Source organism: Lygodium microphyllum, chromosome 30 (genome assembly GCF_053477565.2).
Source record: "Lygodium microphyllum isolate KBCC chromosome 30, Lygodium_microphyllum_v1.1.10, whole genome shotgun sequence".
In the NCBI taxonomy this organism is placed as follows: domain Eukaryota; kingdom Viridiplantae; phylum Streptophyta; class Polypodiopsida; order Schizaeales; family Lygodiaceae; genus Lygodium; species Lygodium microphyllum.
In genome coordinates, this window is record NC_141164.1 from 8756051 (window position 1) to 8768690 (window position 12640).

Genomic DNA, 12640 nt, shown 5'->3' on the forward strand with positions numbered 1-12640 from the left:
ATGCAAAAGCTAGTAGGCAAACGCGCAGCTGCTTCATCTATAAAAGGGGCCCATGGATCAGTTGTGAGGTCATCACAGCTTGCAAGCACCAAGGTCTCCCACCGGTTGATTCTGCCTAAACAAGGCTTTCCAAGCTTCAGTTTTGGTAACAAAGGTATGACAGGTGATAGAATATATTCACAATTAGCTGCAGAGTTGTTTCACAGCTTTGCTTAGCATCTTAGAGAACTATGCCATTGGGTCCTATTTTGATCTACACATGCCTGCAATCTTTGAGAACTTTGTTTCACTCTTTTATTCAGTAAACCGATTAAGAAACCATAGACATCACCAAAATTAAAAACACTAATACGCTGGCTTTTATAATACTGCTGGAAATGAGAAAATATTCCAACTGTGGTATTGAACAGTAAAATTCTAATGTAATAGACACCAATTTCAAGTTACCTGATGACCTCCAGAAGTAACTGTATGACCACAACGAGGAGCTGGAGCTTGCCCAGGTAGCTTCAATTGAGTCCATGCTGGCACCTCTTTCTCTTTCTTCCAGAAAAAGATGCATTCCTCTCAAAACCTTGAATTGATAGAAAACATTGGCAGCAGAGCTTCCTAAGATAAATGGTTCGCAGAAGCAGTAAAGCATACAAGTCTAAGACCTGACCTTCATCAAACAGCCCCTTGAGTGCCCATAAATCCCCCATAATTGGCCCTCCACCACCTAGAACACAAAAACGCATACCAGAAGCAAGCATATTAGCTATAACTCAAACTGATAACATCAGATGTCATATGGGTTAATGGTGCTATGCAGCAGAATTTTTCAATATCGTGAACAACACGTTCTGAACATAGTTCTCAAGAAGTTAAAAGTATTATAATCCATCACATACATGTGAAGCATGTGTGTTTTTATCAATGATTTTGGCAAGCCAGTCCATGGGGTCTCCCTACTACACAATCACATTCCCACTAACCCTCAAGACTCAAGTCAAAAATACAGGCCTCCCCACTGATGTTGTTCCTTAAGAATAGTATAAATCTACTGTCTCCTATCCTCAAGCAGTGAGTTTCATGGACTAAAGATTTTATAAGGACATCAATGGTGAGAAAAATCAGATTTGGAGGAGCTATTTATATGTTCTTTATGTGCAGCTCGTTTACATCTGGCTCAACCCTTCTTCATGTCTCCACACACACTGTATTTCTGTAAATCACTGTCCAATATGCTAATGTACAAAGACCCAACAAAGTATAATATTGGCCATTAAAATATCAAAAGCAATGGAAAAACAGTTCATGTTCCTCTCAATTAACAGAATGTAAGATGTAAGATATGGTAGTCAGAGGGCACCAAAAAGCTCCTAAAAGTGTATGAATGCGTGCGTTCTTTACACTTTCTTTTTTGAAGCCACTATTCATTACCTCATTTTATGAACAAAGAAGACACTGTGACAATGTCTACTCTTTTCAAAATCAAAAACAGTGATAAGACACATCCATATGAGAAGTGTCTATACGAACAACATGAGAGCTATTGTATACAGATTGCTGCAGGCTGCAGCGAGCCCATGTTTGTAGGGTTGGAATGACTGAACTCCCAAGAATGCATGATTCCATCAAGTCCAACTTGTCCACAAAGCTCAAAAATCTAGCCAATGTGGAGAATTTGGAGTATTCTGTTACTTGAGATGAAAATCTGCCTAATAGAAAGGAGAATCTGCCAAATCTGTACACTTGAATTCTGGCATGCAACTGTTGAGAAAGTATATCCAAAATAGTACTCTCCTGGTGAGGCAATTCCAAAGGAGATGTTGATCAAGAACCAATACTTGTTCAACTAGAAGCTAAGACTTGGCCTCCAGCTGTCCCTTGGCTGGTCAAAATGAACCCCAAATCCAATTGCATAAATGGCATGTTGACATATCTAGCAATTCCTACAAATTTCAGCTATTGTTTCCGAATACTCCACACTTAAATTGGCTAGGTCATTTTGACTTCCAAGTGGTCTTTTTATTTAACCTAAACAAGTATTAGTTAATTAATTAATGTCTAGTTCCTAATGTCACCACTAACATTTAATGGCTAACTAAATATCCTAGGCCCAAACTATCACCATGCACCACCTAGTACCTAACCAATATAACTTCTTACAACTTTTGCCTTTAACACCCACTGACTTCTTGGGGTTCTACGCTCATCATTGTGACTTAGTTGACTTACACATCATATGTGCACCCCATGTGCACAACTTAATTAATGTCTAAGCCAAATGCAAAGCAAAGCATCAAAAATACATGTCCTTGTATTGATTCCCCCTTGAAATCCTTACAATCATCCTCGATTGCACTACATTGTGCCAAAACTAATATAGTGCACTAGAATTTTTCATAAGGTATCATATTGAAAGAACATTGGCTACTATTGCTTAACCATGCTACTGCCAAACACTTGATTGAAAATTCTGCCTAGCATAATCAAAACATATATACTAAAAGTTTTCAAAAAACTGCTGCCAAAACCTCATGGTATCAAATAACACACGGTTGTCCATAAAAACTAGCTGAATACCACTAATAACTGACGATCATCAACTAAAAACAAACATTTGAGAGGCAATCTCATAATCCAATACAAATGTACAGGTTCAAAGCTGCAATGAAAACCATACCCATTTGCATAGAAACTATACTGACTAGAATACTCAAAAGTGATCCCATGGCTGACATATTGTCACCACTGCACCTTTGATACATACTAAATGCATCCAAGATCCACTATATATTAGAGTTGTCCATTATCAAAAGAGTGAAAGTGCTACCTCCCCCTTAAGCACCAAATAATGCTCTAGACCATTGTTCTACTGAACTTGATTGTGCTCAATCCAAGGTAGACTCTAGCTGAAAAGTATCGAGGTAAAGCTCCAACAACTAAGGATTGTCAATCAAGCCACCCTCTTCCATCCATTTATCAAATCTCTCCTACAAACTTTACCTCAGATCTGTCTTTCCTTATGTGCCAAAATCTACTCAGGTGCCAATATCTCATTCAGCTCCTCAACCTTAGGCTAAGTTTCAACATAAATATCCTTTGGTATATCACCATGAAAAGGCCTCACATGAAAGGCATTATGTATCCAACAATGTAGAGGCAATTTAAGTATATCTTCTCCAACACTTGAAAGTGTCCATGACACATACTCACCTTTGAATACAATCTGTCTCTACCTTTCATCTTTTTCTGCCTTTACTTTTCAAAACTCAACATTACATAATTACTCTCTATAAACCGCAAAGCATGTCTATGGTGATTAGCTGTCCTGTTTTGCTTCTCTTGCAATCTTTAAAGTATCTGCTTGACCTTTTAATAAGTTCCATCAAAAGGATGCCACTAGGCAAAACCTTCCCATTCAAGAGAAAAAAAGACTATTGGAGGCTAGGGAAACCTCACTCTAGCATTCTAAGAGTTGAAGGAAGGAAGAGAGAGATCGAGTTGTTGTAGATGCTTGCTTGGAGGTCGTTCTAGCCATTTGCAAGTACATAGGAGGCAAGCAACAGCTGACTAAGGACTCCCAGAAGCTGGTGACCAGCAAAAATTGATCATCCCACAGGCTAGCAGCTGCATATTCGGCTCCATTGTAGGTCTCACTGCAGTCAATCAACCATTCATAGTATGGAAGCATTGAATTTCAGTCAATTTTGGCAATGAAGCTCTGAAATTTCTCTTCCTCTAGCTTATTCTCTATCCTCTCAACCAATTTACAGCTTACCTCAAGCGATCTCACCCAAATTTAGTCCTAGGAGGGTGCAATTAAAAAATTTTGCCGCTAAACCCTAACTTACAACAAAAGTTAGGATTTACCAGCCACCTTGAGAGGATTGCTTAGAAATTGGAGCTTAGAACTTGAAATTCAATTACTGAAATTCGAGCACTTCAGAGAATTTTAAGAGGCCAGTGAGTCAACATTGGATTTGGGGCAAATTTTATTGTTAAAGAAGCGAATGATGGCCAATCCCCAATCAAACCAAGGGGTAAATTGGTTTGAAGGCTTATTGTTCGCTTTTAGCAATAAAAGGGATTGGATAGTGAAGGAGAATGGAGTTGAATCTTAGTATACTTCATCCAATTCTAACAGAAGCTAAAGAAATATTGCAAGAGACGCCAATTTTGAGACCAGTTGGATATCCAATGTCTAAGATTAATTGGTAACAATTTCATTTTAGTTTATGTGAATTTTATGTTTGTTACAGTCAATGTTAAATCAGGTCATTAGCACCCTTTCAAAGAAGGAAGGTCAGTTTCATAATAAGCTAGATTAATGAGCTATCACAAAAAGGATTGATTCAGCCTAGCTTATCCCCTTTTTACTCACTTGTGCTTTTCATACACAATAAGAATGATTCATGGCATATGTGCATTGATTATTGTGCTCTAAATAAAATCATAATTAAGAATCGATTTCCAATTCCATGGATCGGTAGTATCATGGATAAGTTGTAGGGATCAACCATATTTAGCCCCATTGATTTGAAAATAGGATATCCTCAAATACGTATTAGATACACATTAGACTAGAGGATGCACCAAAGATAGCTTTCAAGACATCTTTTAGATTATATGAGTTTCTTGTCATGCCATTTGGACTTAGCAACACTCCTCGCATATTCATCATATGATAGACAAGATTTTTAGACCATATAGAGCATTTGTGGAAACATTGTTTGATGACATAATTGTACGCTCAAAGAATGAAGAGGAGCATAGAAGGTACTAGGACATGTGTTCAATGACTTGTGTAAGCATCATTTGGTGATAAATGTAAAAAAAGTGAGTTCTTTTTAGGCAATACATTTATGCCTATATTTGAGGAATGTTTGTGAGAACCACAACTTTCTAGGTTCGTAACTTCGCTGAAATAGCATCTCCATTGTATGCTTTCTGAAACATTGAGATTGTTTTAATGCAGATGGTCATATAGTGGCCCATGAGAGCCAAGTTCTCCATGGTGCAAAGAAGAATGTTTAGGTCAATGAGAAGAAACTGTTGGCTGTAATTCATACACTTTTGACTTGGAAACACTATCGGTTGGATGCTAATCTCTGTGTACAAACAAATCGTCAGATATTGTGCTACTTTCTCATTCAAACTAAGTTGTCTAGGAAACATATAAGATGGATAAGTTTTCTCTCTACTTTTCATTTTCGAATTATGTATGTAGATAGCAAAACAATGTAATGGCTGATACACTATCTCGTAAGCCTCATATTTTGGCTATCAATATAGTTTATCACACAAATTGAATGCCATGAAGGATCAATATGCTATTGATTTCAATTTTTCTAATGTTTGTGATCATCTTAGTAGTGGCCAAAAGCATGTGCATTATATGTTGAGAGATGGATTTTTGATGATGCATAGGTGATTGTGTGTCATGAAGTGAGGTCAACAATGATGATAGAGTCATGCTCCTCATTATGCAGAGCATAGAGGTATTGATGCTCTAGTTAAGATAGTGAAGCAATTTTTCTATTGGCTTGTTTTGAGACACAATGTCAGGTAGTTTGCCCATACATGTATTTTCTACCAAAAGGTAAAGTATGTAGAAGGTGCCAAGTTTATTGCAGCCCTTGCCTATACACCAATAGGCCCTAGCAAAGCATTGCTATGGATTTTATCTTTGATTTTTCAAGAACTTCTATTGGGAATGATGGGATTTTGACTATCATATGTAGGTTCAATAGGCAGATCCACTTCATTCCCATACGCAAGAAGATTAAGGTTGATCATATGGCACAATTGTTTATGCAACACATATTTAAGTATCACGACATGCGTGACTCAAACATAAGTGATCGAGATCCACGGATGATCAACTTCTTTTGGAAGGGATTGTTTGAAAATATGGGTACCACACTACAATTTTCTTCATCCTTCCATCCACAAATAGATCAGCTCAAAGAGGCAAACTCCAAAGTCTTGGATCTCTAGAGATACTATCTATTAGAGCATAAAACACAATGAGAGTAGTACTTACCTTTGGTTGAGATTGCAAATAATAGCACAATTCATACTCGTAAGGCTCCATTTGAGGTTGTGGAAGATGGTAAGAAAGTGTCCACCACTGACTTCTCAATGTCCTCGACCTGTAATTGTCACTTAACTAACTTGCACAACACGTGCACCCCACATTTGCACATTTGACTAATAACTAAATCAAATGCTAACCAAAGCATCAAAAACTCATGTCTCCATGACAGATCTTCCCTTTGAAATCCTTGCAATTACCCTCGATTGCATTGCAATGTGTGAAAAGCAAGATATATTGCACTAGAATTTCCCATCGGATGTCGTAGCAAAACAACAACAGCTGCTATTGCTTAACCATGCTATTATCAAACGCTTGCTGAAAATGTCCAGCCAGCATAGCCACAATATAATATATTGAAGGAATCCAAAATTGTTGGCAGAACCTCGTAGAATACATCCATTACTATCATATCACAAATGTTTTGGCCAAACAACCATGGTAAAGCATGGACTGTGCATAAACCATGGTTGAACTATCAATGGCATCCATGAAACACATTGTTGTCCACAAAAACCAATTGAATACCACCAAAAAACAGATGATCAACAACTAGAAACCAGCAAATGATAACCAACCTCTCGTGATCATACTCTAATGCAAATGTATAGTTTTAGAGTCACAGTGAAAACTACATCCATATGCATACCAACCGGAGTGACCAATAAGTTGAATAGTGATTCCATAGCAGATATACTGTCAGCAAATAGTATCTTGGATGCATGTTGGATACATGTGAGATTCACTGTACGCTATAGTTGTTCATCATTGGAGGAGAGGAAGTACTACCTCCCCCTTAAGCATCACGCAATGCTTTGGACCCTTGCTCTATTAAACTTGACTGAGCTCAATCTAAAGGCCTCCAACTAAAAGCCCTCTAGGTAAATTTACAACAACCAAAAGTGGTTTGCCAAGTTACACTCTTCCATCCATTTGGCATCCATCAATGAGTAATTTTGAAACCTCACCAAGTACCTCCTAGAAACTTTACTCCTAATCTTCCCTTTCCTTATATGCCAAAATGTGCTCATGTACTAATATCTCATCCATCTCAATCTCCAGCTGAATTTCAGCATATAAATCCTCTAGCACATCACCATGAAAAGGCCTCAACAAGCTCACATGAAAGGTATTATGTATCCGCCAGTGTGGCTGCAACTTCAGTGTATGTGCAACATTACTAATCTTCTTCAATACCTAAAAGTCCCCATAGTAATGCATATTTAGCTTCCGACACAATCTTTCTCTACCCTATGTCTTTTCCAATCTTTCCTTTTCAAAATGCAACAACACATAGTTGTGTTGTGCAATCTGCAATGCACATCTATGGCAATCAATTGCCCTTTTTAGCTTTTCTTGCAATCTCTAAAGTCCTTGCTTAACCTTCCCAGAAGCCATATCCATGTTCTCAACTGTGTGATCATCCCCAAAGATCTTATCTTTAATATGAAAAACAGGATAACTTTCTTGCCACCCTCCACAACTTCAAACAAAGCCTTAACAATCAAAGTATGCACTATATTATTGTACACAAACTCAACCAAAGGTAAGTACTACTCCCATTGTGACTAATGCTATGATACATAGTATCTCAAAAGATCCAAGACTGTGAAGTTTCTCTTCGGACTGACCATATGTTTGTGGATGGAAGAACAAAGAAAATTTCAGCATGGTACTTGCATTCTTAAACAATCTCTTTCAAAAGAAAATGGTCATCTATGGATCCCGATAACACATGATTTGCTTTGGCATGCCCTGATACGCAAAGATGTGTTGCAGAAACAATCATGCCATATGATCAGCCTTTATCTTCTTGCTTATGAGAATGAAATGGGCTTGGTTCCTAAGCCTAAGAATGATAGTCCATATGTTAGGTGTAAAGGCCCTTACGCTACTCCCATGTATATATTTACTTGCACATGTGAACACACCCTTGCCGGTGTTAGTGTACCATACCCTAAGTATAAATACATTTTTTTATTGTTTGTGTGTACCACACTCATACATACCCATCTCTTGACTCTCCACTCTCTATATGCACTTCACTGCTGAATACACCTCAATTGATGCGCAGCGCTTCCCGAGGATAGAGACAGGCAATCATGATCAATCGGTGGTTAGTTTGACCAGCACGCATGCAGCCGTGAGAGTTTGCAGTAGGTGTATCAATTTCTGTCCAGGCGACAATGTTTGCAATCAAGAGCAATCGTGTCAGGCTGGCAGGCGACGAACAGGCCCGTGACAAGCAGGAAAGTGATGAACAAGTCTGCGACAGTAGTCGCAAGGCACAAATAGGTCAACGGCGACCTGATGCAGCATCTCAAGCCAGCTTTCAGCTGGCGACAGCTCACAGGCAGTCGACAGGTCAACGGCTTGCCTCTTCGACACTTCTTAAGTCTTTTTTGACATTTTTTAATTATTTTCAGCAAGCAGGTCCCCTGCTCAGTGATGGGGGTTCACACGCATGAGCACAATGTGAAACCGGCCTTCCTTCTCGGATAAGGTGGTTTAACTTGATTAAGCACTTAATTACAGCAATCAACAAATGAACATAAACTGAAATGCTCACTTTACCTTCATAAACTTGGATAGTGGACACCCTGTTGGCCCCAAAACCGGCACCCCTTTCGGTATTTCTTTAATTTCAATTGCTAATGGATAAATTACAAGCCGAGATTTCACGATCTCCTTGGCTGATTCAAAAGCCCCTTGCTGTTCCAATAATCAGCAAAGCATTCGGGCAAATTGCCCCTTGATTTTCAACCAGGACTTGCTCTAATGGAACCCCAACTAGTCAAATGCTGCCCAAGTTCACAATAGATGGGCTGGCATCTGAAATCCTCACAATTCCACGAATTTCCGGTGCTCATTTTAGTGTACAATGCCTTTGACTGATGGCACGGGTCCCAAGGTGGCTGCTAAACCCTAATTACTGCTGTAATTTAGGGTTTACAGCAGTAAACTCTCTGTTGTCCACCAAATTTGACTGTACTGTGCTACCAATGGCTGAGAATTGCTGAGAATGCTTTAGCATAGACAGGAGGAGATGAGAGAATGTTGTAGAAAGAGAGAAAATCAGCTGAAATGTATCTTTTGATTCGTAGCTCTAGTGACAAATCTGATGGCACCAACAACTTCAGAAGGGGGGTAAAACAGTAGCTCACCTGACAAGCCCTCCTCTTCTACCGCCGCCTTAGTTGAGGCAAAAGAGAAATCCTGCTGCCCCCTGTCCTGTCGCGGCGCGCAATCAGTCGTCGTCGCCTCTCAGAGCCAAATCTGATCACCTCCTCTCTCTCTACCAAGCTCCGAATGGCTGCAATTCAGCTTCCACCACCCTCCAACAACCTTCTCCCTAGTTGCATGGGAAAGTTTTGCCAAGTGGCAGCCTTCCTAATGCATTTTCAGCCATTAAATTAATTTTTCAGAATTAATTAATTCTGAAAATTAATTTCAGCCCTTTTTACCCTGCCCAAAATTAAACATGCCCATCTGTAATGAAATTGGCTAGGCCATTTGCAACTTGGAGTGGTTCCCAACCTCTGCTGACCCTTAGACTAGCATTAATTAATTAATTAATGCTAGTCCCTAGTGTCACCACTGACACTTAATGGCCAAACAATTGTCCTAGGGTCCAACCTAGCACCAACTGACCACCAAAACCTAGTTGGCATAACTTAACACAACTTTTGCCTTTAACACTCACTGCATCCTCGGGGTCCTTGGCCCGTTCCCATGAAATAACTGCCATGTGCATTAAATGTTACTAGCAAGATTAAAGCATCTCAAAATTTCACGTCCCCATAACACAATGCCCAAATTTGTGCAAATTCATGTCTAAAAATTTGGCATTTTTCCCAGATTTCATGCTAGTCATGCAAAACAATAACATCTTACCCAAAAATTGCAGACATTGAGCGCATTTGCTTCAAAAATTTTGGGGCTTTTCTTATAAAAGTGAAATTTTACTCGGTTGAGCCAATTTGACTGTCATCTACGCACAATTGGACCCCAAAATTTGGGGGTTTTGTAGAACTTGTGAAATTTCTGCAACGTTTGCCCATATTTGAAACTCGAGATGATGAATTAATGCAATTGGGGGCAAATTTATTGCAAAAATTAAGGCTTTTTGCATCGATGATGCATTTTGAGCCGATTTGTGCTTTGATAGTGGAATTACAGTAGATTCACTGCTAAGTGGGAGAAATTTGGACTTGGGATGTAATAAATGTTGTAAAAGGACAGCTTCTCTTGGTACATATATTGCTAAATGCTCATTATGCAATGAAATAGTATTATATACAGCACTTGGATTATTGCATTTGGGCGTTACGGTGATGTATTATTGAAGTGGGAGCCATCATTTATGCATATATATCAAATTTGATTCATATACATGCTGTAGCACCTTTTGGGACTGAAATTGCAGCAAAATATATGCTTCTTGGACACCTTTGGAAGTACAAGTGTGTGTACTTGCCATTATATTTAGCAACCTTGCCATTGACTGAAAGTATTCAGCATTTAATTGCAATCTTTTATTGTTGAATATGGCTAGCAGTGCATCTATATCTAACACAAAGAATCTTTTTGAGATTCGTAAATTTGATGGTAATTCTTCATGATGTTAGTTATGTACCTAGCATCACTAAACAGCTCCTACCAACGTGCCGCTGCCCTCGCCCCCATACCCCTATCGATCTACACCCCCGCTAACTAGCCATTGCACCTCCCCCATCCCTCTCGCCCGTCTCCTTGCCATCGCGCTGCCCCCCCTTCTCGTCATCAAGCTGCGCCTCCCCCTCCTTGCCTTCACACTGCGCCCCTCCCTCCTCGCCATCATGCTGCCCCCCCCACCCTATGGCTCCCCCCCATCACGCTTTACCCCCCCGCCCAGTGGCTCCCGCCTCGTACCTCCCCCCCCCCCCCCGCCCTGGTACCTCCCCCGCATTCTCTCCCATCTCCTCCACCCTACGGCCACCTACCTACAACCCTCCCACGCCGTCATCTGTGGCGCCCAACGCCTCTATCGGCATCAAAAAACAGAATCCCCCCCACCCCCCCCTTTCTCCTCGCCATCGCCCTCCACCCCTCCCCCGGTTGCTCCCTCCATTTGCAGCAACACTCCCTCCTCCGGCAATACAGCAGTGTGTTTGATAGGTTCTCAATAGGAAAGCACAATGGAAACCTCTAGTCGGACGTCGGTGCATTCTGCGAGAGCCCCCCAATCAAACACCTTGCGTGTTGTCCTCTCTGAGGAACAGCTCTTGGCCGTCTGCGCCACAGAGCTGGAGCTTAAAGAAACAGCGATTTTCCGTTAGGTAATAGGTCACTCTCCAGCCAAGGCCCAGCTTCGGGATTGGCTCCACTCCACACTGCGCATTGGCACAGCGCAGATCGTGGAGGCAGTCCTCATGGGCCATGGGATCTTCATGGTTTGTCTCACCTCTACAGACACAGCTCGTGAGTTAGTGGAGAGCGTCCTATGCCTCCACGAAGGGGGTCATTCACATGGTTCCTTGGTACAGTGGTTTCACAGTGGAGTCATTTGAGCTTCACAACAAATTTCTCAGACACCTAGTCACTTTACTTTTCCCGCCAATTAGTGGAGGACTTTGGTCGGCTCTTCGACACAGTTCTTCCTGCCTCCTTCACAAATGTTGTGATAGTTGCAGGAGTCCCCAAGGTACAAGTGGTCATGAAAGACACAAAGAGTATACCCAAGTTCCTAGAGATAGAGGCAGGAGGTCACTCCTGCAGGCAGCAGGTCACATTGACCGGGCAACCAGGGTAGTGCCTACGCTGCCATGACTTTGGGCACCATGCAACAAACTGTACGCGCTTCGGAGCCAAGGCAGCTCCATCGACAGGCCCACAGCTGGACACTGACGGCTTCATACGGGTCCAGAGACGACAGAGAGGGAGACGGCAGGGGGGGCCGCAGCCAGCTCCGCAGGTGCAGCCTCAACAGCAGAAAGCAGGAGGGCAAGCAACGCCCCCTCGGCAAAGCACTCCGCAGCCCCCCCTGCCTGCCCCACCGAGCAGGACAACAGCCCTCCACATCCACCACCCACGCCACAGACTACCTCACCGAAGATCCCACACCGCCAATACCCCATCCCTCCCCCCACCTCCCATGCCCCCTCCACTGACCCGAGCCCACGCTCCCTCCCCACCTTCCAGGGCCACCAGCCCCCCCCACACCCGCCATGTACCTCTGACCATCCCACCATCCCTCGATCTTCTTTCCCCCCACCACCTCCCTCGCCAAGCACCCCCCTTGATCTGCCCCCAGTTCACGTGATCCCCCCCAGACCCACCCCCCCCCCCTCCTCCTATGGGAGAAGGTGATGAGCCACACACACCTACATCCTCCTCGCACAAACAATTCTCCCCCTCCCACACAGCCACCAGCTCATTTGCCCCTGCCGCCCGTCACACTTTCCTGAGACAGGCACAGCTATTGCCACAGGAGTTCTTCCACAATGGCTGGTGGGGATATTCGTGGTTCATTAGTCAAGGAGGGGCAAGGTCCATCTACTAGCACCACCGGATGGACCA

The 12640-nt window shown here is 42.0% G+C and overlaps 1 protein-coding gene across 6 annotated transcripts in view; it reads right to left on the reverse strand.

Annotated features, from left to right (window-relative positions):
- Positions 1-12640, reverse strand: part of LOC148009536 (Galactose oxidase/kelch repeat superfamily protein) — a 173040-nt gene that overhangs the window by 50544 nt on the left and 109856 nt on the right. For all 6 annotated transcript variants that reach the window (XM_087672467.1, XM_087672463.1, XM_087672469.1 and 3 more), the window contains 2 exons: positions 662-718; positions 448-539 (listed from right to left, as the gene is read on the reverse strand). In XM_087672467.1, the coding sequence (XP_087528593.1) occupies positions 448-539; positions 662-718 (149 nt within the window). The remainder of the gene's footprint in view (positions 1-447; positions 540-661; positions 719-12640) is intronic.